General features: G+C 42.9%; 1 protein-coding gene across 3 annotated transcripts in view; it reads left to right on the forward strand.

Annotated features, from left to right (window-relative positions):
• Nucleotides 1-27560, forward strand: part of RIC1 (RIC1 homolog, RAB6A GEF complex partner 1) — a 241028-nt gene that overhangs the window by 87304 nt on the left and 126164 nt on the right. Inside the window, exons 5-8 of one of the 3 annotated variants that reach the window (XM_033925682.1) lie at nt 4463-4605; nt 7201-7337; nt 7936-8024; nt 22034-22122. In XM_033925682.1, the coding sequence (XP_033781573.1) occupies nt 4463-4605; nt 7201-7337; nt 7936-8024; nt 22034-22122 (458 nt within the window). Of the gene's footprint in view, nt 1-4462; nt 4606-7200; nt 7338-7932; nt 8025-22033; nt 22123-27560 lie in introns of all 3 variants that reach the window. The other 2 variants (XM_033925675.1, XM_033925668.1) reach the window with 2 other exon arrangements.

A 27560-nucleotide genomic window follows, 5' to 3' on the forward strand; every position in this document is an offset into this window, starting at 1 on the left:
AAATTTCTGATCAAATGTTCCAACATATCCTTCCTCTTTGCTTGTAACTCTTACAAAATGTTGTAAATCCGTGTTCAGATCGGATCTTAATTAATTGATGTGAACCGCCTAGAACTCATTGGGTATGGCGGTATACAAGAACATAATAATAATAATAATATTCAGTAATCATGCATCTTGGAAGAGGTAGCATTTTAGATTTCCCTTAAATTTATCTAAGTTTTGTTCAGCCCTGATATGAAGTGCCAAGGAATTCCATACTGTAGGGGCTGTACTTACAAATGAAGAGGCCCGACGCGTGCTAACGATTTTCTAAGACGGTGTATGAAGATGTTGTTGAAAGTAGGATCTTAGGACTCTTAAAGGTTCATGTGGAATAAGAAGCTTGTGAATGAAGGCCGGTTCTTTAGTATTTTGGGACTTGAAAGAGAGAATATCTATTTTATATATACTGTATTTTCACGCATATAACACGCGCGTTATACACGGTTTTTACAAACCGTGCATAACCTTGCGCGTTATACGCGTGAGCGTGTTTTACAAATTTTTTTTTTACATAGTTCCCTCCCCGACGTCCGATTCACCCCCCTGCAGGGCCGCTCGCACCCCCACCCCAAAGGACCGCTCGCACGCACTCGCACCCGCATCCCCACCCACAGCCTCCCAACCCCCCCCCCTTATCACGTAGAAGCTCCTATCGGTGTCCTGCTGCTTCCTCTTGGCGGTCCCGGCCCTTCTGTGAGCCCTGCGTCTGTGCTGCTTCGTCTTCCGGTGGTCTTCTGACATCAGAGAAAGGGCGGGACCGCCGGAAGACGAAGCAGCACAGACGCAGGGCTCACAGAAGGGCCGGGACCGCCAAGAGAAAACAGCAGGACACCGGTAGGAGCTTCTACGTGATGAGGGGGGGGGTCGGGAGGCTGTGGGGGTGCGAGCGGTCCTTCAGGGTGCGGGTGGGAGTGCGTGCGAGTGGTCCTTCGGGGTGGGGGTGCGGGTGCATGCGAGCGGTCCTTCGGGGTGGGGGTGCGAGTGGTCCTGTGGGGGGGTGAATCGGACGTCGGGGGGGGCATCAGGCTTTCAGGGTGAGGACAGGACTTCAAGGGGGAGAGGAGAGTCGGGGCGGGCGAAAGGAGAGTCGGGCGGCGACGGGAGATTCGGGGCAGCATGCGCGGTATACGGGTGCGCGCGGTATATAAATTTTTTTTTACATATATGTCGGTTTCCCGCGCGCTATACCCGTGTGCGCGTTTTACACGGGTGCACGTTATCTTCGTGAAAATACGGTAATTCGGTGTGGGAGCATCTGTGCATGCTCAAGGCCTTCTGGCCCCAACCCAGCATGGAACTTCAGCAGCAGGCTCTTTCAGCACTGGCACATGGATGTCCTGTGGGTTGGTGCATGCCGGTGTCCGCTGGAGGTAAGGGTTTTGGGGGGGTGGGCAGGTTCCCGGGGTGGTGTGGGTAGAAGGAAGCAGCGCCAGTGGCCTCGGGGGTGGGGGTCTTTTTGGGATATGGAACAAATCATCCGAGTTTCCCTTACTTCCTATGGGGAAACTCACTTTGATATACGAGCACTTTGGTTTACGAGCATGCTTCTGGAACAAGTTATGCTCACAAACCAAGGTTCCACTGTATTAAGTTTGGGGATTACAATGAGATTGTAGAGAAAGTGCATGAGACATTGTAATTAAGAATTAACATTTCTTTATATACCGTACTTTTAAAACTACATTCAAGCTTGTGTTAAGAACTTTAGTGGTTAATTTGTAGGTGGTACAAGGAAAGATAGAAATAATCAGAATCCATTGTTTAGTGACAGTTGCAAAGGACATGAAAAAGGTGAGGCGCAGTTTCCCTGAAAAACAGGAAACTCACCCTACACAAAAACCAAAAGGATGTATGTTTCCTATAGATAAAGACATGGTAGCTGGGAAAAAAACCACCAAGGGGATTATGAGGATAGAAAAAGTGAAATACTGCCAACTACTGGGCTTAACATTGGCAAATTTATGTCTTTAAGTTTATAAGACACAAAAAGGATATGTGCCAATATGTTGTTTATGCAGTGTATTCCAGGAAAGTCCATTCCAGGAAACTGTGCCATTGTATTCTAACATGTTAATTATCACAATGATATTCGACGAAGTATAAATGTTTATTTTGAAGCTCTTCGGAGAGAAAGGAAGAAGGATAAAATGCATATTTTTCTCCCATAAATGGCTTTAATAAACATGAATTTGATTGTTATATGGCCTTCATGTCTGATTATTTGAAATTACGGAATGGAGACCTTCTCTCATTTAGAGGGGGAATTCTTTCTGCCCCTTTGTTCAAGTTTTCAGCCTGGCTTGAAAAATTGTCAAGCATGCTTTCTTATTCTTCTAGACTAGTCCAGACAAGTCGACTATACCACCAACCCATAGACGCTAGCTCTGCGGGTGCTAGAGCACCCCCCAATATTCTTTGCAGCACGTCTCGTACAACAGAGCTGAAATCTTCAAGATGTAGAGCTGCAGGGGAAAGCAGGAAGTAAGGCTGTGTCTCCTCAGCTGCTGCTTTCACCTTCCCCTGCAGCCTACTAGTCACACATTCCTTTGCCAACCAATAAGTTGCAAAGGAGGCACCATTGGTCAGACAGTCTTTAGCCAGCCAATAGACTGCAGGGGGAAGCAGAACAGCAGAGAAAGGGTGGGACCGCCGGCAGAGGAAGCAGCTGGGCTCACTGGCATCCGGAAACAACGGTAAGCAGCTTCTCCTTGCGGGAGGGGGAGGCTGTGGGGGTGCGAGCGGTCCTTCGGGTGGGGGTGCGAGCGGTCCTTCGGGGTGGGGGTGCGAGCGGTCCTTCGGGGTGATGAATCGGACGTCGGGGGGGGAACTATGTAAAAAGAAATTTGTACAACGCGCTCACGCGTATAACACGCATGGTTATGCACGGTTTGTAAAATCGTGTATAACGCACGTGTTATATGCGTGAAAATACAGTAATCATCAGACCTTTGTTAGAGAAACTGTGGAATGAAAGGTACTATGGGCAATACATGGTGGACCTGCCTGAAGGACAAAGCTTATTGGAAGATTCTGGGAGTTCCTGTAGTATCTAGATGAAAAAAAGCATTTGTTCTGGATATACAAACTGGAAAAATTGAAAGTCATAAGGCGTAACTGTCTTCCTAAATGAGAGGTTCTGTTCATAATTTGCATTTTGTGAGAGAATGAGACCCTTTTGTTCCACACTTACAGCTTATTCTATGATGGCTGTCTGTTTGAATTACAGCTTTTGAAAGTTGGAGTCTTCCTTGGGGTATTTTTTGGGGAGGGTAGATCTTCAGTTGTAAAATTCTTATAATATTTGGAGCTCTGTATTTTTTCTTGTATTTGATTCTAAATGTAATGTTCAAGTTGTCCTTTATGGTTAGTTCAATAAAGACTGTTAAAAAAAAAAAAAAAAAAAGAATATGGAGAGAAATTTGCCAAAGAGGCAAAAACAAATAGTAGCAACATTTACAGGTACATCAGAAGCAGAAAGCCTGTGAGGGAATCCATGGGACTGTTGGATCATCAAGGAGCAAAAGGAGCGCTCAGGGAAGATAAGGCCATAGCAGAGATTGAATAAATTATTTGCTTTGGTATTTATGGAAGGAGATGTAAGAGATCTACCTGAACTAGAAATGTTTATGAAGGGTGATGATGTGGAGGAACTGAAAAGAATCTCTATGAATCTGGAAGATTTACTGAGTCAAAGCAACAAGTTAGAGTGATAAATCACCTGGACCAGAAGGTATACATCCCAGAGTACTGAAAGAACTCAAACATGAAATTGCTGATCTGCTGTTAGCAATTTGTAACTTATAGCTAAAATCATCCATAGTACCTGAAAATTAGAGGATTGGTCCAGGGGCATTTGAAAAATTACAGATGGTAAACCTGACTTTAGTTCTGGGCAAATTAGTGGAAAATATTATTTTAAAAAAATGAAATTATAAAACATGTAGACAATTGTGGTTTAATGGGACAGGGTCATCATGGGTTTGGCCAAAGAGGTCTTGCCTCACCAATTTGCTGCATTCTTTGAAGGTGTAAATAAACAAGGATAAAGTTGAGCCAGTTGGCATAGTGTATCTAGATTTTCAGAAGGCTTTCAACAGAGTTCCTTATGAGAGACTCCTGAAAAAATTAGAGTCGTGGGATAGAAGGCAATGTTCTGTTGTAGATTAGGAATTGGTTATTGGACAGAAAACAGAGATTAGAGTTAAATGGCCATTTTTCTCAGTGGAGGAGGTTAAATACTGGAGTTCTGGGTGAGGATCATTCTGAGAAGTTGGTATTTGATTTCATGCTTTTGGGGTTTTTTTTATTTGTAATCCCATTGAGAACTGGGTTATAAATACTTGAAATAAAATGTTTATGAAAACTTGAATTAATGATGTATAAGCAGAGCTCATGACAATGCTTTGTTCTTTTGCAGTTTGCAGTCTGTGCTGGAGGATCTTCTTGTGGCTACAGCTGATGGGCTTCTCCAGGTTATTCACTGGGATGGATTAACAAATGGGAGGAAAGCCATCAACCTCTGTACAATTCCTTTTTCTGCTGACCTGCAGTCTTCTCGAGGTAATGTCAAGTTTTCTATTTTGTATAAGTTAAAAAACATTCTAATGAATAACTGATTTTCAAAGATGGCTATTCTAGTGCACTCCATTTTGGACCTTAGGATGTTTAATGCCAGGATAACTGATTTGTTCATTGTCGGTGTTCTTATCTTCTGCTTCACTTTTATAGTTGGTCTCAGTGCCATAGTAATTGGGGGGAGGGGGTCATCCGCCCTAGGTGCTGTCTTGGTGGGGACACCTTCACCCCTCCTTCTCTCCGCCCCACATACCCGCTCCTTCCCACTCCTCTCCCTGCTGCGTTGCACACCTTCATTTCCTCCCCCTGCCCCACCCCAAACCTCTAGCTCTTTGCTGGTGCGAGCAGCAACTCCAACCTGCTGTTCGCGCCAGCGTCAGCTCTCTCTGTTGTCACTTCCGGGTCCTGCACCTAGGAAGTGACATCAGAGGGACATCCAACGTGGGCAGCAGTTTGATGATGATGTTTGTGCCGGAGAATTTAAAGAGGTACATGGTAGAGAATGACATGGTGACAAAATTCATCACTGTTCCCATTCCTGTGGATAACCAAGGGAAACAATCCCATGTAATTCTTTAGTGTCCATCTCAATATCAGTCCTTCTACACCAGCATTCTTTAATGCAAGGCTTGAGGGTCAGTGGTTGTGCCCATTCATACTCTCATTCTTCCCTCTTTCCTTAAAGAATTGCATGGAGATGGTTTCCCGTGAGGATGGGAATGGTGATAAATTTTGTCCAAAATGCAACACAATGGACACAGTGAGGAGAAAAGACCTTAAATTCCCCTTTGTCAAAAAAACATAGTTTTTGCAATGACATCTGATGGGGTGAGGTTCTTATCATAGGTCAAAACCTCGCTGTAACCCCAGAATGTGAAAAATATATTTTTAAACATTGTTTCCCATATTTGTGTTTTTTTCAATATTCTTAATGAAAAAAATCAATCTAAATCACAGTGAGCTTGCTGTCTGAAATGACTCAATATAGCAAGAAATGCTAAATGTTCAATGAAACCAAAAGGCAGTAATAAAATAAAACAAACTGCCCCAGAGGAAGAACACTTATCTCAAATGGCCCGACAGTAGCCTAGCCGTTTCGCTGGAAGCTTTATCAAGGGTTGTGTCCTCCACAACAAGAACATGAACAGCATATAAAATGGTATAGAAATTTTTGAAATAAATAAATGTCTCAAAACAGCATGTAGCTGTGTCACTGTGATCTCTGTGTCAGCTTGATCAATTGATTCAAAATGGCCAGCCATTTTGAATCAATTGATCAAACCGACACAGAAATCACAGTGACACAGCTATGTGCTGGTAACATCCCTTTCCTCAGCGATCTCCATTGATCACTATCCTTTGTCGCCTCCCACTCAACCAGTTCTTGATCCAGCCCGTCACTTTGGGGCACATCTCGTGGGCACTCAGTTTATTTATTAGACATCTGTGTGGAACACTGTCAAAGGCTTTGCTAAAATCTAAATACACTACATCTAGCGCACATCCTCTATCCAATTCTCTGGTCACTCAGTCAAAGAAATTGATCAGATTTGTCTGACAAGACCTACCTCTAGTGAATGCATGTTGCCTCCAGTCCTGTAATCCACAGGATTCCAGAAACTTGACCATTCTCTGTTTTAAAAGTGTTTCCATTAATTTGCTTACCACAGAAGTCAGACTTACCGGCCTGTAATTCCCTACTTCTTACTTACTTCCACTTTTGTGGAGAGGGACCACATCCGCCCTTCTCCAGTCCTCCGATACCACTCCTGACTCTAGAGACTTATTGACATGATCAGTCAGCTGAGCGGTGCGGGCCCAGGCTAAAGCGCAAACAGCTCGCTCCTGCCTTGTGCACCGCTGACCGTGACATCTGAAGCAGCCGTCCAGTGAGGAGGGGCACAGGGCAGGAGTGTGGAAAACTCACTCCTGCTGATACACCGCTGGACCACCAGGATTAAAAAAGGTACGGAGGTGTGTATGTGTTAAAAAATTTAGTCGCTGGGAGGGATACCTCCTGTCCCAGCCTACCAATAGACCAGCAGATGCAATATTTGCTCCATAAGACACATAGACATTTCCAACCACTTTGGGGGAGGGAGAAAGTACATCTTATGGAGCAAAAAATACAGTAACTAGGCTTCCTGTTCTAGTGCCATTAAAGAATATCACATCACTGTGTGCCTACAGAACAAAAGAATAGCCTTACTGGATCAGACCAATTGTCCATCAAGCCTAGTAGCCCGTTCTTACGGTGGCCATCCAGGTCCCTAATACCTGGCCAAAACCCAAGGAGTAGTAATATTCCATGCTACCGATCCAGGGCAAGCAATAGCTTCCCCCATGTCTTTCTCAATAACAGACTATGGACTTTTCCACCAGGAAATTGTCTAAACCTTTCTTGAAGCCAACTATTCTATCTGCTCTAACTAGAGCATACCTGTTTACAAGTAAGCAAATTTGTTTTCTTTCCATTGACACACTCTGTACCTACGTATTTGCTGAGAATGCTATAAACCGTTTGGGGTTGGTTGTTGTTTTTTTTTTTAAATATTTATTCATTTCATCTCCTTTCATTAGTAGGTTCATTCTTGGACTTTGAGGATGTGCATATCAAGGACATGGAGTACTGCACTACATTGGATGGCTTTGCTGTTGTACTCAGTGATGGTCGTGTTGGTTTTATTACACCAGTGTCAAGTAAATTTGTTGCTGAGGTATGGTATATGTATGTATCTTCAAAACTTAAGTAAAAGGGAAATTAGCCTGGCTGTGGTTTGTCTTCTTATCCCTATGCAATACTTAGATTTAATATCCTAGTACATAATAATATATTAAATATTCCAATCTAAAGACATAACTTGCTTAGATGACTGAGATCATGGCTAGAAGGAAATGTTTCCAAGACTATCTCTCAGTGTTCTATGGGTGGCAGGAACTGTTCCCTCTAAGCTGAGCAAGAGTCCTCTAATTGCATTGCTACCAATAAGGTGGTGGTGCTTCAATATTGTGTTTTTATTGACTAGAGTCAGGCAGACTACCTGGAGTTCTGCAAAGATAGTCTGTCCCTCACTATTGAAAATGTGATAGTGAAACAGCACCCCCACAGGCAAGACTGGAGGACTTCCACTCAGCTTACAGGGAAAAGTAACAGCAGGCTTTTGCCATAGTACCTCTATAGGCCCTCCCCCCCAAGGATACATCCTGTGGATTGCAGACCTGAACACTAGCTTGCTGTGCTGCTCACATGGACCCAAAACTTGCTTTTGTAATTAAACAATTGTATATAATCTCTCTTTAAATTTCTTACAGCAGCTTCATGGAGTTTGGGCACCAGATGTTGTTGATGCTACTTGTGTAGCAGTTAACAACAAATACAGGCTCATGGCTTTTGGGTGTGCCAAGTAAGTATTAATTTTCCATTCAAAAGTTTAAAAGGTACCATATGCTTTTACCATATGCAGATAAAATATTTTTTTATCCCTTGAAACGACAAAAAAAAAAGTCCATGTGTAAGTAACTTTCACTAATTTTGTGTGTGTGTACATTAGAGAGCTACATGGGAACGGGGATGACCGGAATACTTTGGAACAGATGGGGATGCCCCCTGGGGTTGCAGGGATCCTGTGGATCCCAAAGGGGGGGTCACAGGGTTGGAGGCACCTTGAGCTCAAATACCGTAGTGCGCCTCTTTTTCCTGCCCTCCATCTGCACTCATACCTCTACAAAGAAGCATGCAGCGCTCCCAGCACACCTGCCGACATCGGCAGGAAGGCTTTGGGTCAGCAGCGGGCAGGGCCCATGGCCCTGCGAAGAGGTGCGTTAGGAAGGAGACAGTTAACCTGGATGGTTCCAGTACAGTCTTGTGGTAGAGGATCACCGAAGTAATTGGGCCACAGAAAAGGAGGGAGCGAGCGAGAACGCACTCATTGGATCAAGGAAGGGAGAGAGAGGGGGGCATGAACTTGGGATAAAGGAGGGAACGCGTTGGGACATGGGCGAGGCCCAAATCTGGGACACAGAAGGGAGGGAGCACGTTTGAACACAGAAGGAGGGAGGGGCCAAGAACTTGAGACAGAGAAGGGAGAGAGGAAGGGGGCACGAACTTGGGACATAGAAAGGGAGGGAAAGAAATGCTGAGGTGGGGAGGGAATAGAAAGGGAGAATTGTTGGGCGTGAATGTATCAGTGAGAGGGAGAGATGGTGTACACAGGGAATGGAAGAAAGGCAAATTTTTGGGCATAGGGAGGGAGAGAAGTGAGGTACAGAAGCATAGGAAAGAGAAAGATGAGAGGGAGAAATGTTAATGTGGTGGAGAGGGAACAGTGGGACAGATTTGAAAGGGATGCAAGAGGGAGGAATGCTGGATATAGTGGTGGAGGGAATGGAGGGAGAGATGTGGCACGGTGCTGGAGACAGGTGATAGAAGGAGAAATGATGGGCACAGGGCTGGTGGGCAGGGACGAAAGATGCTACACATGGTCCAGTGGATAAGAAAGGGGAAAATGTTGGATATGGGAGTGATGCACCCTGGATCCCTCGCTTTCCCAGCTCCCTTTGCAGCAAGGGAGGGAATGAGAGAGAGATGTTGGACAGTGAGAGAGGAAGACATGTTGCACATGGGGGTGGAGGAAAGAGGAAGAAATGCTGTGCAGGAGTAGGGAGGGGGAAAGAGGGAGATTGATCCAGGGCAGAAGGGAGTAAGGATGCTGTACAATGGGAGAAAGGGAAGAGAGAGGGAGACATGCTGGACCATGATAGGAAGAACCAATGGACAGCAACAGAAGAATTTGCAGAAGACGGAAAAGCAGAAAAGAGAGAAACTAAGACCAACTTGATGGAAAAATAAATCTCCAGACAACAAAGGAATTTATTGCCTGAAATGTATATAGCAAAGGTCTTTGTATTGTGTTCAAAAGAAAAGGAAATGCATTTCTGGTTTTATTTCTGTAGTGCTGAAGTACTTGCTGACACTTGCTGTGACTAGTGGATTTCCCCAAGCACCACCAGCTGAGGACGTCCTCCAAAGACAGCCAGAACTCCACCAAGCGCAGCAGTCGCTGGCAGCATCCCTGAGCCACTGAGGTACCTACATCTGTGAGTCAGGGATGCTACTGCTGCCTACCAAGCTTGGCAAAAGGGACCCCTGGCCACCTTCAGAGGAAGTCCTCAGCTGACATAACTTGGGGGTCCTCGTCAGCTGGAATATTTATTTTTTTATATTTACATTAGAGGCTCTGGCAGAGACCCATTTACAAAGTATGTATTCTTCCCAATTAATATTTCCAAATTAATAGTGTTTTTGCTTATTTGTAAATGGGTCTCTTCCAGGGCCTTTAATTCAGTAGCATAATTAAATGAAATAACTACTTCTGAAGTTTTTAGGGATGGGCGGGAATGGATTCAATTATTAGCGGGGACAGGCTTGATTTCTGTCCCCGTGCAACTCACTAGTATGCACATGCTCTTGGTGATTACTGATTATAATATGAGAAGTGTGGGTTACTTTAGTTTTGCAGTCTGTGTGTGGAACAAATTGTTGTATTTAACTTTCTGCCAAATTCTGTTACATAAAGATAGGAGTCTATACTCTAGGACCTCTAGGACTCTGGTCATGAACTATTGCAGCAGTATACATATTGAGATCTTTAAGTCTGTCCCTATATACCTTATGATGAAGACCAACGATCATTTTAGTAGCCTCCATCCTGTTTATATCTTTTTGAAGGTGCGGTCTCCAGTATTGTACACAATATTCTAATTGAAGTCTTACAAGAGTCTTATACAGGGGCATCACTACCTCCTTTTTCCTACTGGCCATACCTCTCCCTATGCATCCTAGAATCATCCTAGCTTTCTCCATCACCTTTTCAACCTGCTTGGCCACCTTAAGATTGGAAGATCCTGTTTAGTTCTGTAGTAGCAAAGCAACTGCAGCTAAAACCCACTTGGCTGATTTTTCTTTCGGGTTTTTACAACCCATTCATGGCACAGCACAGCAAGTAGAACTGCCCATTATTTTGGGGAGGGCCAGAGATAGGGGCCCCCACCTCCAAAAACCCTTTCCCTGACTTTGTGAACTTCACTGCAGCTCTCATGGGCCGTTTTTGTGTGAATTCACTGGCGGCGGCCATCTTGGAATTTAAACTATCCTTCTTTCTAAAGCCTCCATCTTTCTCAAAACCCCTTGATCAGTTGGGCTGGACTCCTCAGCCTGTTTTTCACCCATATCATGCCAGTTTTGTGCTGGATGGCTGGTCGCAGGAAACGTGAGAGGATGGTGGGAGCCTCAGGCTTCGCCTCCTCTGAGTCCTCCAGGGCTTAGGAACCACAGGAGGTCCAGGTGGCTGGGAAAAAATCCCTTCCGGAGATAGTGATTGTGCAAAATGCAAGTGTGTGGAAGTGGCAGAGCCCAAGAAAAGCCAATTAGAGGTCCTGCAGGGATCTATGGGGCCTCCTGTTCAGGGGTTTATCCTGGGCTTCGTGAATCTTCTATGGAAAACTTGTTTGACGGGTCCAGCACATTCTGTGCTGCCTATGGGTGTACCAGCATTGGACCGATGAGAGATTTCTTCCCAGGAAACCTCCACGCCGCTAATGAGTATGACGCCCAACCTGAGTGACCATGTAGACCAGGATTGGGAGGATTGGAGATTGGTCTCCATGCCTTTACTTTCCCAGAGCGCAGTTTCTTGCCTGGAGGACTCTGGTTCTCTTTCAGGGACCGGAAGTCAGGAGGTGATAGTCCCACTCAACCAAGAAGAGGATTCTTCTGTGTGGCATGTTTTCAAGTCAGCTACAGTGCCTCATGTTATGGATACACTCAGGGAATTGATACTGGAACCTCAACAGTTATCAACCTCACAGTGCACGGTTACGAGTGGCACAAATGTTCAGAATACATTTCTTCATGCACACTCGGACATCACTTTGTTGGTCACTAAGCATTTGTAGTCTTCGGAAGGCTCCTTAAGGGTAGCCAAGTCTGCACTCAGGCTTTACCCTATGGCTCTGGAATTTCAGCAGATGTTTACTCAGCCGAAAGTGGATTCCACAGTGACTCAAGTGATAAAGCTTACCTCCCTAGTGAGGGAGGTATGATGTTAAAGGATAAGCAGGATGTGCCTTCTAAGCACCACATTTACTTTAGGAGGCAATTTGAAGTGCTAGCTTTAGGGTTCAAAGTTGTAGTGGCAGCCTCGTTTGTGGCATGTGCCTGCCACACCAGATTGCAGTGGAATCCTGCGGCAGAGGAGGACATATGCTCCCAGTTTGTGCTGGAGGGGATAGATTATATTGTGGATGCTCTCTATGACATCATCACAGTCATGAGCAAGATGTCATCTTATACCATTTCTGGATCAAGCAATGGGCAAGCAATTCAACCTCCAAGGCCACCTTAAGCATACTGCCTTTTAAAGAGCAGATGCTATTTGGTAAAGACTTGGATGACCTCATGGCCAGTGTGGCAGATTGCCATCTTAAGGCTTTGCCAGACAGCAGACCTCGCTGACCCGCTGAGGGAGGCAGGAGCAATTTTCATTCCTTACAGTGTTCCCACAAGTATTACACAGGTGCCTCTGCTCAGAGATCTTATCAAGGATTCAGATAGAAATTTGGGTGCTCAAGATGCCAGCAATCCTTGGGGTCTCACATCAGCCCTGTCTCTAAGAAGACATAATGACACTAAGGTGACAGCTGCACTCTCGCACATTAGCAGGAAGCTGTTGGTGTTCTGGAGGGCATAGGAGCAAATTTCCTCAGACAGCTGGATTCTAGATTTTATTCAGGAGGATCACAAAATCAAGTTCTAGCGCCCTCCCCCAGATCTGTATATGGATTCTCCAACCAGACAGCCAGAAAAGGAGGCCTGGATCCGAGCAAGGGTGCAAGGCTACTACATATTCAAAACATAGAACCAGCTCCAGACAAAGAATCTGAATCTGGCAGATACTCCATATAAGTCATAGTGCCCAAAAGAGGTGCTGAAGACTGAAGACTGATTCTGTACCTGAAATCTTTGAATGCAGCCCTCAAAGTGCCGCGTTTCCATTCAGTAATTACAGTGGCATCAGGCAAATTCCTAGCCGCCTTAGATCTGACGGAGGCATACCTTCATATTCCCATCTTTCCGGCCCACAGGAGATACCTGAGGTTCCATGTTTTGCAAAAGCATATCCAGTTTATGATTCTACCCTTCAGGTTAGCAATGGCTCCATGCACCTTCACCAAGATGTGAATTCAGGTGCACCCTTACTTGGACAATTGGTTGTTCAGAGCCCCATCACAGGTGGAGGGAAGAGCAGGTGGTGCAGCAAGTTGTAGATCTCCTTCAGGATCTGGGCTTGGATGGTCAACTTCAAGAAGGATCATCTAGAGCCATCCCAATACTTGGAGTACTTGGGAGTCTGCTTCAACATGGCAAAGGGCTGTTTCTTTCTTCCTGATCCATGTAAACAGAAGCTCAGGAAGCAGATTGCAGATCTAGCAATGCAGAGCCCCACTGCCTGGCATTACCTTCAGATCCTGGGTTTGATGGCAGCCACCCTGGAAGTGATCCCCTGGGCGAGTACACTTTTGCATCCCCTATAAGAATCCCGGGCCTCCCCAATGTCATTTCCTTCAGATGCAGCTTCCCAGGTCTGTGGAAGTGAGGAACAGCTTGTGCTGGTGGCTCCAAGTAGACTCCTTATTGAGGGGCGTCCTACACTGAATCCTCTCATGGATGATATTGACATCCGATGTCAGCTTGTCAGGCTGGGCATCCAGAACAGGGCCAATGTTCTCTCCATCAGAAAAAAATGGTCCATAAATCATTTGGCACTGTGAGCCATTCGGCTAGCCTTAAGGTCATTTGAGAAAGATCTAGAAGGCAAGATAGTCAGTGTTCTTGGACAATGCCACTGCGGTAGCATATATGAACAGAAAAGAAGGCACCAAGAGTGCTCTGTTACGTCTGGAGGCTCAGATGATGATCAGTTGGGAGGTAGCTCACCTTCAGGAGTTCTCTACAGCTCATGTAGCAGGATTAGAAAATGTGCAGGCTGACTTTCGCAGCATGCACATATCAGACCTGGGAGAATGATCACTGTCTTGAAGAACGTTCAATCTCATTGTGCAACATTGGGGAAATGTGGCGATGGACTTTGGCTTCAACCAAAAACATGAAGGTGATTCACTTCTACAGCTGAAGAGACAAACCAGGAAGTGCAGGGTTTGGATGTGTTGGTTCAGCACTGGCTGGAAGACAGGCTGCTATATGACCCATGGTGGACCAGGTCATTTGCAGAATCGCAACCCACCCAGGACTTGTGATCCTAGTTGCACCAGATTGGCCTGTCTGAACATGGTTTGTGGATCTAGTGTAGCCTCCAACGGGAAAGATGCATCAAGCTGCCGGTTCACACAGGGCTACTTGGGGTCCAATCCACATGGAAAATTCAGATTTCTTTGGTCTTACAGCATGGCTATTGAGCACTGCCTTAATATGCAGAAGATATTCAGAGGTAGTCATTTCTACTCTCTGAACTAAAAAGCCTTTGACTGTTGCAGCCTATGCTAAGGCATGGAAAGCTTTTTAGCTCTGGTGTTCCAAAGATGATGTGGAGCTTTTCAAGGCTCCAATTTTAGTGATTCTTGACTTTCGGCAGGCTGGACTAGAGAGAGGCCTGGCAGTGGCATCTTTTAAGGTGGCAGGCCTTTCATGCTTTCGAGCCTGAGTGGGAAAGGTTTCACTGGCATCTCATCCAGATGTGACCAGATTTTTGAAGGGGACGCTCAGATTATGGCCACTGTTATCCAGCCATTTCTGACATGGAATATTAACATTGTTCTGAAGAGACTTTGGAAGCCTCACTGTAAAGACAGTATTTCTGGTGGCAGTTGTCTCAGCAAGCAGTTGTCTTGGAATTGCAGGCACTCTTGTGCAGAGAACCATATCTCAGGATCCCATGCTAACTATTGTTCTTTTTCATGAGTTACAAAGCAGGACAGAAATGCACTATTGTTTCAGAGAAGTTTCCCATTTCTTATGTTATAGTGGATATTGATTGGTTTGGTGCAAACTGAAAAGGGCACTATACTCCACTGGTGAAGGAGGAGCTGAAAGATGTGATTCGACCAGAGAATATTCACCTAGAGTACAGAATTCTATGTGTATTAACAGAAAGAAGATTATCCAGGTAAGAACCTCTTTGGGGAGAATGGGATAGAAAATGAATTAAATGAATAAATCTTCCATTACTGAGTTGGAGCAAGTGATTAGATGGATAATACTAGCCCTCGAGTAATTTATAAAAGCATTTGCCCAGACTTTTTCCATTGCCTATACACTCACTTTAAGAAAGACCCTGTGATGTGATCAAAAATAGAATCAATAGTGACCATTTCATTTTTGTATCTGCATATATTTTAAATAGAAAACCTTTTGTTGAAAATAGTTCTGTAATCTGAGCACATTACCTTATATATTTGAATATAAACTGAGGTAACCTTCCCCCCCTCTAAAAAAAAAAGGAGGAAAACAGGTTGGCTCGAATATAAAACCAGGGGGGGGAGGTAGCTAATATTCAAGTGCAGTGCCTTGCCCTACCAGGCTCTGCACCCTGTTTCACTTCCCTCACTGCTCTGCCAGACTCTGCATCCAGCCCCCTCACTCACTCCCTTCCCTGCCAGTCTCTGCACCCAGCCTCACTCCCTCCCTGCCAGGTTCTGTACCCTTTCCCCCTCCCTCCTGATGCCTTGCAGGCCTCCACTGGGCCTTCCGTGAGACCTTATGGTTCAGCGGTGGCTGGGACAGGAGGGATCCCTCCCGCCTCCTGTCCCAGCCTGATTCTAATTATTTTTATTTCCCTCCCACCTCCCCCACGTACTTTAAGTATCCCTGGTGGATTCCGGAGCTTGGCAGCAGCAGAGACGGAAGCGTGATCTGCTAGCTCCTCTTTCCCTGCAGCTCTGAAAGGCTTGAAAAGCTATCTACTTACCTTTTCAAAGGGATTATCTGTTGGTGTGATAGATAAAGTATTATGGCAACCAAAAAACAAACAAAACTGGAAAGTGCCTTTGCTAATAATGTGGCAAAAAGAACAAAGCCGGAACCTCAGACACCTTCAAAGGCACCATTACCTGGGGAGCAGAAAGATGAGACTGATCCTGTTATGTTGGAATTAAGGAAGATCTTGAATACTGTACAGGGTAACACTGAAAAATTCAATTCAGACAGAGTTGCTCAACCTGTCACAGAAGTTATCGATGTGCTCTATTAAAGTGAATCAACTGGAACACAGATGTGAAGAGGAATTAACTAAAGCTTCAGTAAACAGGAAAACAATCAATCGACTGGCTAGAGATCTGAAGTAGGCTGAAAATTATTCCAGAATAAATAATATTCGTCTTCTGGGACTTCCTGAGGGTTTGGAAGGGGCGAATGCGATCCAATTTATGGAAGGAATGCTACCTAAAATATTATCTTTAAATTTTACGTTCCCATTGGCGATAGAAAGAGCCCATCGGATTCTTGCCTATACCCAAAGATCTACCACCCAAAGAGGTCCAAGATCAATGATAATTAGGATCCTGCGATATCAACAAGTGTTACAAATCTTATCTTCAGCTAAACAAAATAGATCTCTCAAGTGGCAGGAACATAAGATTCTGATTTTGCAAAACACACAGCTTCAGTGAGGAAAGAGTTCTTATTGTTGAGATCAGACCTGAAGAAAATGGGAGCAAAATATGGACTCTTTTATCCTGCTATTATGAGGGTGACTCTGAACTATAAAACTACTAATATTGATGATTCTAGAAAACTTAAGGAATTTATGGGTGAGCAAGAGGTGCAAATGGACTGAAGGGGGTTTTATTTTTTGAGAGGGCACTTATTGAAGAAACAGTCATGAATGGTAATGGATCTTAGCTGAATTTTTTTATGATTTTGATACCTGGGTGGAAAATGATTTATTAATAAAATGGCTGCATGAAGAGACAGTTGAAAATGGAATCTTTTAAAGGCAGAGACAACTGTTCCTTTCTAACTGTCTTATGGCTTGCCTTTGCCTTTGAGGGTTCCAGACTACTGTTAGTTGCTGGCTACAGCGTTATTTGATTCTGATTGGTCCAGGTTACAATCCTGAAAGTTCTGTACGAAATATATACATTACTTTTAAAAGGGTATCATATGTTATTTTATAGTAATAGTAAATAATTTCACATAAAGAATGGAATTCTCAGCACTCGATTGGAGGGTGGATGGAGGTTAATTGTTTTGCTTAATGCGATTGGCTGCAATTGAGTTGGCCCCTCCCATACATCCTGTGGAAGGAAGAAAGTCAGAAGAGGAGCAGGAACACCTAAGAAGCAACACCGGAGGCCAGAAGATGGATAATTAAACCGCTCTGAACTATTCTGGTACTGCGGTATACAAAAATAAAGTTATTATTATTATTATTAAAGTAATAGGCCAATGCAAGTTGATTTACGGGATTCAATAATAGGCTGCTGATGGAGGTCAGTGAGAAAGTGGCTTATAATTGAAACAGGAAGTGCCTATCAGCTGTGTGTAACTGTCGGCTCGTGAGACACTCCTGCTGGAAATTGCGTTCTTCTGCTTCATTTTTTGGGAGGGGGCTATGTGTGAGCTACATTGTTTCACTGGAAGCTCACTGCTGACTCCTCTCGATGTTACTTCTACAGAGGAGCAGGCATAGAGCTCTGTCATGGCCAAGCGACAGTGCACCTTCGAGGCTATGCTGCTGAATGGCAGACCGGATGTGTAAAGGCTCTCCGTGGAAGGAAACATAGCTGTTAGAAAGTCTGCACTTGTTCAATTGTCAGGAGAACTAACCAAGAATGGCATGCAGTGACTGAGCCTAAGAATAAGTGGCATAACGCTGTTATGGATCCATTATTGGATAAAAAACCAAGTAGAATATTAAAATCATTAGGGTTAGATAATTTGGTAAAATCCTGTATATGGCAGATTCTCCATTTTAATGATCGGGAATTTTCCTTTTGCTGTCAGGTTCACAAATCATTTTTCGCGGCTAGATTATGTTTTTGTATCAGATAAATTAGTGCAGCAGGTAACAAAAGCCGCCAAAGATCCAATTATTTTGTCAGATCATGGTGGAGTTTGGATTGAATTTAAGTTTGCTTATCAAGCCTTTAGTAGACCTGTATGGAGATTTAATAATACATTGCTTGCAGACTCAAACTTTCTAGAAAAATTCCAACTAAAAATGAATGAATATTTTAAATTTAATGCCTCAGAGGAGATCTCATTAGAAATTTTATGGGATGCTTTTAAAGCTACCATGAGGGGGCCAAATAATTTAATATTCGGTACATTGGTGATATTTTAAAACAATTTCTGTACTTTTATAAAGCTTTGTATTCTTCCAAGCCTTATTTAAATAAAGAACTAGAGGGTTCAGAGTTTTTAAATTCAATCAAGGGACCAAAAATTCTTGATCACATAAAAGGAAACCTTGAGGCGCCTATTTCATTGAAAGAACTAAAAGCAGCGTTGAAGTCCCTTAGAGTTGGATCCGCTCCAGGTGGTGATGGGTTCACTAGAGTTCTACAAATCATTTCAAATTACCCTATTACCTCATCTATTAAATTTATATCAGGTTCAACTGACTACAGGTTGCATTATTATTATTATTATTTTATTTCTTATATACCGCCAAAGCCATAGTAGTTCGAGGCGGTTTACAATAAAGAAGGGCTAGACAATCAGCGAATAGTTACAATCAGTGAATACAGATACAGGTAAACAATGACTCAGATGTACAGGTACTATGGCAGAATCTTTAACAATTGTTTTGCCGAAGCCAAATAAAGACCCTACGTTGGTTTCAAATTACAGGCCAATTTCTTTGATTAATGTGGATGGAAAACTTCTGGCTAAGTTATTGGCTTTATGCTTGGCCAAGGCTCTCCCTTATATTATTGGTATGCACCAAACGGGGTTCATTGCTCATAGACATTCTTCAAACAACACCAGACTTGCTTTCCACATGTTAAATTTAACAAAAGACATGGAAGATCCGGCCTTCTCAGTATCCTTGGATACAGAGAAGGCCTTTGATCGTGTAGAATTGACCTTCATGTATCAAGCAATGGATTGGTTTGGCATTGGTTCCAGATTCATACGAATGATTCAAACCTTGTATAGTTCCCCTTCTGCCAGATTATATATTAATAATACTTTTTCGGAACGTTTCTGTCTAAAGAGGGGAGTTAGACAAAGGTGTCCATTATCTCCTTTGCTTTTTGACATTGTACTAGAACCCTTGCTATTGGCTATTCAACAAATAAAGGAGATACAGGTTATTCCTTATGCAGGTCGGGAATATAAGTCTCTGCGTATGCAGATGATATATTGCTTCATTTGAGGAATCCTGAAACTACCATTCCACATTTACTGAAGTTAATTGAAAGATTTGGAAAATTTTCAGGGTATAAAATAAATTGGAGTAAGTCAGAAGTTCTTCCGCTAAATATACATTGTCTAAAAGGATTATTTGATACATTCCCTTTTCTTTGGAAGGAAGAGGGTATAAAATATTTAGGTATCTGGATACATGAAACGCTGGAGGAAACGATGAAAGTAAATGAAAGATCTTTATTGTTAAAGGTCACAGAAATGTGTGAGCAATGGAACCCTTTACATCTGTCTTGGTGGGGGAGAGTCCAAATGGTTAAGATGATGATTTTGCCTGTGGTTTGTTACCAAATGTATATGTTGCCAGTGTTTTTTCAGAGGTCCTTTTACAAAAAAATAAACAGTATACTTACCAAATTTATTTGGCTGGGGAAAGCAGTTCGGATTGCTTTAGTATCTTTACAAAAACCAATTTTTATAGGTATCATCAGACCTATATTCTGCGCCAGGGTATGTATTGGATCCTCCCTGAGCTTATGGAAAATCTTCCAGATTGGTTATTCTTAGAGTGGCAAATTATGACCCCATTATGATTATTTCATGTGTTGAGTATCAAATTACCTAGATATGTTAAGGACAATAGTATTATATCTGATACTTGGAAAACTTTGAAATTTATTAATAAACTAGTGTTTAAGCCCGTTACATTAACGGGTGCTAGAGTAGATGTCTGTCTGTCTGGTTTTTTTCCTTTGTCTCTCTCTCCTTGCACGCTGCCTGTCTGTCTATCATTTTTTCTGTCTGTGTCTCTCCCTATGTCCTTAGTGCCCTCAGTGCCTCCTTCCTATGTCCTTAGTGCTTGCAGTGCCTGCGTACTGTGTCCTTAGTGCCCTAGTGCCTGCGTACTGTGTCCTTAGTGCCCCCAGTGCCTCCTTCCCTTGTCCTTAGTGCCCCAAGTGCCTCTGTCCTGCTTAGTGCCCTCAGTGCATCCTATGTCCTTAGTGCCTTCAGTGCCCCTTTCTATGTCCTTAGTGCCCCCAGTTCCTCCTTCCTATGTCCCCATCATTATCTTCCAGACTTTGTCCCACCCCCACCCCCCCCGATGCCAGCCTGCCTGCCTCCCATCCCCCTGAGCAGCATGTTTCCATTTAACCCCCCCCCCCGGCGCCAATCCTACCTGGCACACCCGAAACCCACGTTGACCCTCCCAGCTGACCCTCCCACCACTAGATAGCCGACAAACCTCCCAGCTCCAGCAGCGTCCGAGGCACAGTAAACACGCTGCTTCGCGGTCTTCTACTGCCCTAATTTCCTCTGCCGCGTCTCTGATGATGTCATCAGGGATGCGGCAGAGGAAATCAGGCCAGTAGAAGGATGTGAAGCAGCGTGTTTACTGTGCCTTGGACACTGCTGGAGCCGGGAGGTTTGTGTTCGTCTCGCGGTGGGAGGGTTGGCTGGGAGGGTCAACGGGGGTTTCAGGTGTGCCGGGTAGGGTCGGCGCTGGGGGGGGGGAGTCACGGCATGTTACCTGCCGCCGGTCCTTAGAATAGAACAACAACGCGCGCATGCATACTCTTACCTGCCACAAACCTACAGATCAGGGATTAGGGAACACGCGGTAAGAGTGCGCATGCGTGCTTAGCATTTTATTATAGTAGATTAACAGATATTCCAGTAGAGAAATCTACTTATCAATCCCTATGGCTAAACTCCAAGATTCAAATAGGCAGATCTGGGTTCTTCTGGAAACATTGGATGCAGGCAGGCATTCGTACATTAGATGATATATCTAATGGGAAACTGCTTGATTTTTCACGACTGCAACAATCATTCGGTATTTCACAATCTCAAAATTATAGATGGTTGCAGTTGAAGAAGGCCATTCAGAGTGTGTTTCCTGATTGGCAGAATCTCAAAAATCATTATAGCTTGCAGGTCCTATGCTTTCAGACAGATTTGCTGGGGCATCAGGCCGCCCAGTGGTATAAATTAATTTCTGAATTCTTAAATAAAAAAACAAAGAACAGTCTTAGAGACATTTGGAGCATAGAGATAAAGGAGTATATTTCTGCATCTCGATGGCCACAAATTTGGACTTGGAGGATGAAATGTACAGCATCCGCATCTATGAGACAAACATGTTTTTTTTCTGTTACATAGATCTTTTTGGACCCCTGTTAGGTTACATAAATTAGACAGTTCTAAATCTAATAGATGCTGGCACTGTCATCTGGACTTAGGGACACTGGATCATCTGTTGTTCTATTGTCCTTTGATACTCGACTTCTGGAAGTCAATATGGGGACAGATTAACCTCATATTGGAATCAACAATCCCTTTGACATATGAGGCAATTATATGTGGAACATTGCTGCATGTCAAGCCTCCTTTGGATCGTTACAAATGCAGGCTTATGACAGAAATAGCGATGCAAATGATAACACGCAGTTGGAAAAATTCAACATAGTTGTCTTTATTTAATTTTCTGTTAATTTTTATGCATATCCAGGACGGGGTGGGTGGGGGGATATCTTTTTGGCTTATTTCTTGATTGGAATGTTGGAAGGAAGGGGTGGGATATTTTTCTTCTGTATTGTTATTGATGGAATTTAAGTGCTTATTTTGATTATTAATGTTTATAACATTTATGGCACTTTGTGTTAGTTTTGAAAATTAATAAAGATTAGAAAAAAAAGTATCCCTGGTGGTCCAGTGGTGAATCACAGCAGGAGTGACCTTCTCTCCTGCCCGTGCAGAACAGCCAGCTAATTGGCTGCTGCAATTCACTGCTGGACCACCAGCAATACTTAAGGTACATGGAGAGGGAGGGAGGGAGGGCCTTTTTTTGGCCCTAAAATCTGTTTATATTTGAGTATATACGGTAATTAAACTGTAGCCTTTTTTTATACATAATGTGTTAGTTGAGTGTGTAAAATAAGTATGTGTAGTTTTAGGAATAGAAATGGGTTGGTTGTTAAATGAAGGTTTGCAAAAAGTATTATAAGCCATCTTTATCTTTTTTTCTAGTGGCTCTGTGCAGGTTTATACAATAGATAATACCACAGGATCCATGCAGCTGTCTCATAAATTGGAGCTAACACCAAAACAATATCCTGGTGAGTTTCATTATTCTCTTGTATTTATTTAGTTTTATATCCCGTTCTCCCCAACAAGCTCAGATCGGGTTACAGGTTAACATACATAATATATAGCTAAGATGGGTTAAAATTTGACTGACATACTTACAATACAATGTAAGCATCTTAATTCAACATATACAGAGGGTCTAGTTCCAATATTCATTTCTTATTTTTCACAGTCTGGTTACAATTTGACACGTATAATACTATGTGTGCATCCTACTGTATTTTTTGCTCTATTTGGGTCAGAATTTTTTTTTTCCATGGTTTTTCCTCCTCTACACATAGGTGCGTCTAGTGATAGGCAGCTCTATGTCCTGTCCTCAGAGTAAGTTGGTGCCTTAGTAGGAAGCAACAACTTCCTTTGACGGCAGGTCGCTACAGAACCATCAACACGCTGCAGCTGGGACGTGCTGCCTTAGGAAAGCCAGATTCATGCTGCGGTAGCAGCGCAAGATGGACAGGTATTTACTTTGGTGGGGGACGAGATGAGATTAAATTTTTTGGACTCACCCAATTTGGTCTTGGGCCAGCCCTAGATCAGATGTCTGGCTACACCCCTGCCTTCTGGCCAAAGACTTTTCGCACGCTATTCCAGATAGTATTTTTTTAATGCATTATGCTCTTCTGGGCCTGGCTATCTTAAGCATCAGCCTCTTAGGTTCACCGAATTCTACAGGCTGCTTTCATAGAGAAGATAAATACCAGCCCCCTTTCCTCGTAACCAGAGAGGTAAGCTTGTGCGTGACCTGTCCCTCCCTCCAAGACAACAAGGTTACTGGGCGGGGCCTATGGGGAGAAAAAATGCAGTGTATACTGCCGGCCAGTGAACGCTTTTGAACCAATGAGTGCGCAGGGCGAGAGAATCTGCTTGCGCACTGTGGCGCGTTGGTCAGCTTTGGGGAAGTGAGGACTCAGTTAGGTGTGGAGAGCTGGATAACCGGGCAGAGGTGAGCATGTGATTATGGAGGTTGATGGAGAGGAATGAGGTAAATAGATCAGGGTGAGCGCGAGAGCCCAGTGGACCACCAGCATTTAAAGAAAGGTACCGGGTTGGGGGGGGGAGTTGTTTAAAAAATTGTAATTCGCTCTATAAGATGCACCTATTTTTCCATCCCCTTTTTTGGGAGTGGAAAAAGTGCGTCTTATGGAGTGAAAAATACGGTAATTCAACATATACAGAGGAACTGGTTTCTATATACATTTCTTTTAATTTCTCATACGGCAATAGTCAAGAATTTGATATGTCTGATTTCTTTTTGTAGATCAGTATTAAGTCAGGCACTGGGCAAGAATGTCACAGTTGGCTGGGATTGAACAGCTTTCCCCAGAGCTCAGAGCATAGTGTAAATTTCAGTGTGTTCCGGGCTGTTTTGCATAGCAGTATCCTCAGACTCTTGTTTTATTCCACTCTGCTGAACATCTGGGAAAATAAAGCTCTCTGTATTATCTTTGAGCGATCTTTACCTGTGTCTTCTTCTGAAGTTGTTTTATTGATGTTGTGTTTTCCTTCCTTCTCTCCTTTCTTTCTAAAAACAAACAAACAAACAAAATTACATTTTATTTTTTTTCCATTATATCACTAAAGTTAGGATTCCATCTCTGTCCACAATGTGGCAGTAAACGTTGACATATACTCTTAAGTATCTTATTTGCCTGAGCTATGACCAAAAGCTGAATGCAAGCATTGTATTTTCGTGTCCCCACAAGCCTCAACCATCTTTGCAATTACTGTGAAGTTGAATAAAAGCTCCTTGGGCAAAATAGAAAAGAGAGCCGCCTTTGTGCAGACATTCTGATACTGTGCTTTCGTGTAGAGCAGTGATTCCTAAACTTTTTACTGTGGTGAAAACCCTAAAACATTTTCATTCACTGAGGTACCCTCAATTTATCTAATTTCTTGAGGAACCACTTAAGGTGGCCAAAGCTATGTTTTGGCTCGATCCTATTGCTCCTGACTTCCAGTAACTGTTTGTCCAACTGAAGGTGAACTCTTCCGTGGCACAATTGACCAAGCACACCTTCCTTCCTAGTGAAGGTGGAGTGATATTGAAGGACGCACAGGGCCATAGAGTGTATGTTGTCCTGAAAAGACAGTTTGAAGCACTGGCTTTGGGCATCAAAGCTGCAGCTACCTTCATAGCACACATCAGGCTGCGGATTAGTCCCTCAGAGTGTGAGGATTTCTGCCCCACATGTTTAAGGAGGGTGTGGATTATGTGGCCGATGCTCTTTTTGACATCATTAGTCTTGGGTAAGGTGTCAGCTTACTCCATTTTGGCCTGTCAGATGCTCTGGATCAAACAGCCTCCATGGCCACTCTCAGCAGATGCTGTTTGTCAAAGGGCTAGATGACCTCATGGCCAGTGTGGTGGATCGCCACCCTAAATCCCTTCCAGATAAGCTGTCAACCTGCCAGAGGCAATAGAGGCATTTTTCGTGCCTCCAGGAGAGCTCACCAATTTTCCTACTGCTACTCTAATCTAATCTTTGATTTTTTTATACTGATTCATCCCAATAGGAGGGCTCGACTTGATTAACAAAATATTAATAAAATTATACAGGAGATTAGAACAGAAACTATATCTTTTAGGCCAGAATTTTATCTTTTATGATTGGTTATTTGAAAAAGAAAGATCATTAGTCAATTTCTGAAATAAATATGTCTTCAATACTTTACGAAAAGTGGGTAGATGAGAAAGAACTCTAGAAGGAAGGTCATTCCAAACTTTTACGAATAAAAAAAGAAAATGATCTACAAAAATTGGCCATACTCTTCTCAGAGGCTCCTGCAGGGGTCCTATCGGAGATTTGGCAGTTATTGGTGCCTGTTCCCACAGTGGCTCGGTGTTCTGAAGTGATCCCCTCCCTAATGTCTTGCCACTCTCTTTTACCTCCCCTTTTTTTTATTAATTTTACTTCCCCTTTTTTATGAATTTTACTTCAATGTATTTTAAACAACTTTTCCTTTTCCAACTTCCCTTTTGTCTCATGTACGTTAATGTGAATTTGCCTAGTATTTTAATATATGACAAAATATTGTTTTTATTTACTCATTTTAATAGTTTTCTACAATTTTTTTTATATTGTACACCATTTAGACATTTGTTTTGATAGACAGTATATCAAAAATAAACAAACTTGAAACTTCAAGAAGCAGCAGTGACGCCAGGAGGTTGTCCGCTCCTCCTTATATTGGAGGGCAGATGTCAGCATTCAGGGACAAATGGGAATAGATCTCGTCCAACCGGTGGGTGCTGGATGTTATCAGGGAGGGTCACAGGATTGAGTGTTATCGGCCTCCTTCAGATCTGTTCCTCGGGTGGGCGGCTGGCCGGAGAAGCAGATCAGAGTCTGAGCGACAGTGCAACGACTCTTAGACATTTGTGCCATAGAACCAGTTCTCAAAGAAGAATCTGGCTCAGGCAGATAATTTTTATACTTCATAGTGCCCAAGAAAAGTATAGAAGATTAGAAGCCCATTCTGAATACTGTTGATACCAGGTGACTTGTTTTTCAATAAAGCTTTAATTGCTGCTATGACTTCTTCTTTTAAAATATCTGGTTCTTCTTTGGCATCAGTTTCCAGTTCAATTTCCCCAATGCTATTCTCATTTCCTTTTTTTGTATAAATTTTCAGTATATTCTTTCCATCTCTTTTTAATGCTTTCTGGATCATTCAGTATCATTCCTTTAGCGTTTTTAAGCATCTCCAACTGAGGCTGGAATTTCTGCCACAATCTCTTAACCTCCTGATGCACTAATCTGGTTTTTCCACTTACATGTTCTGATTCAATTTTTTGACAAATATCCTTTAGATGTCATTCTTTGTCTTGCCAAACTTGACATTTAAACACTCGGTTCATTTGTGATACTTTCTATCACCGGAAAGTTTTGCTTATGTTCTTTGTCCAGTTTCTTCTGAAATCCAAAGCAATTTCTTGGCTTTCTTTCTCTTCTGGAGGTTTGTTTTTAGCTTCACTAATTAAGGTTTTGATGTCATTCCATAACTCTTCAGGCTCTTTATCTCCTGTATCAAGACAGGCAAATCTGTTGTCTAGTTTTATCCAATAGTCTGATGGAATATTTTCAATGCCATATTTTGGGAGGTCTCTAATGATCTTTTTGTGAAGCTTTACTTTGAACTTGTATGGCAAAAGCTTGTGGTCGTTTACAAAATCTGCCCTGGTTTTGTCCTTGCAGTCAAAACTTCAGATTTCTATCTCTGTCCTATGCAGATGTAGCCAATTTGATTTCAGTACCTGCCATTTGGAGAGATCCATGTGTATTAGCGATGTTTGTGGTATTGGAAATGCGTATTCATGGATGACAATTTGTTTTGCAGAACTATACTAAGTTATCACCAGTTTCATGTCTTTCTCCTATGCCGTTCTTTCCAATCACTTCATCTTCAGATGTACGTCCTACTTTTGCATTTGAAGTCCCCCATAATGATCTTGTTTCAGCGTTTGATCTATTTAATTTTGAAGTTGTTTGTAGAACAATTCTGCATCCTTATCTTCTGCGTCTGTCCTGGGGCATATACCTGAATCAATGTGGCATTGATCGGCTTTCCCTGTAGACCAGTGGTCTCAAACTCGCGGCCCAGGGGCCACATGCGGCTCGCCAGGTACTATTTTGAGGCCCTCGCTATGTTCATCATAATCACAAAACTAAAATAAAACAGTTTCTTGATCATATGTCTCTTTAGCTATAAATTACATTATTGTTAGTAAGACTTAGCCAAAAGGAAAGATTTATAAACTATAAAGAGTTTTACCTCATGCAAAATTGTCATTTTTTTAATAAGACATTAACTATTTTTTTCTGCGGCCCTCCAAGTACCTACAAATCCAAAATGTGGCCCTGCAAAGGGTTTGATTTTGAGACCACTGCTGTAGACAGATTGACGTTACTCTATCACTGATAATAACATTGTACTTTAGTGTACTGTCTTTGATGCTTATTGTTGAGGATGAATGCTGTGTGTTTCATGACCAGAGTAGCAGGTTAAGTGCCTATTTGATATAAGAGCAACAAACTTTTGTGAGGCAAGTAAGTAAAAGTAAGAGGAAAGAAGGCTGCTTTGGTTCTGAGAAGTAGTAGCTGAGAAGGTAAAGAATAAGAGGTTAGCTTTCATAATCTACAAAAGATCACAGAAAGAGGAAGACAGGCAAAAATATCTGGAAAAGTTAATAGAGGCTGGTCGTGTAGTCAGGAAAGCAAAGATGCAAATGGAAGACAAGACATTTTTAGATATATTAGTGATAGGAAGAAGTACAAAAGTAGCATTCTGAGACTCAAAGGTGAAGGGAAAAAATATGTAGAAGCTGAGAAAGAAACTTCCCTAAGTTCCTTCAGCACCCTCGGATGTACACCATCCGCCCCCATCACTTTGTCTACCTGTTTTTTTT

The sequence above is a fragment of the Geotrypetes seraphini genome, chromosome 1 (assembly GCF_902459505.1).
Source record: "Geotrypetes seraphini chromosome 1, aGeoSer1.1, whole genome shotgun sequence".
Classification (NCBI taxonomy): Eukaryota; Metazoa; Chordata; class Amphibia; order Gymnophiona; family Dermophiidae; genus Geotrypetes; species Geotrypetes seraphini.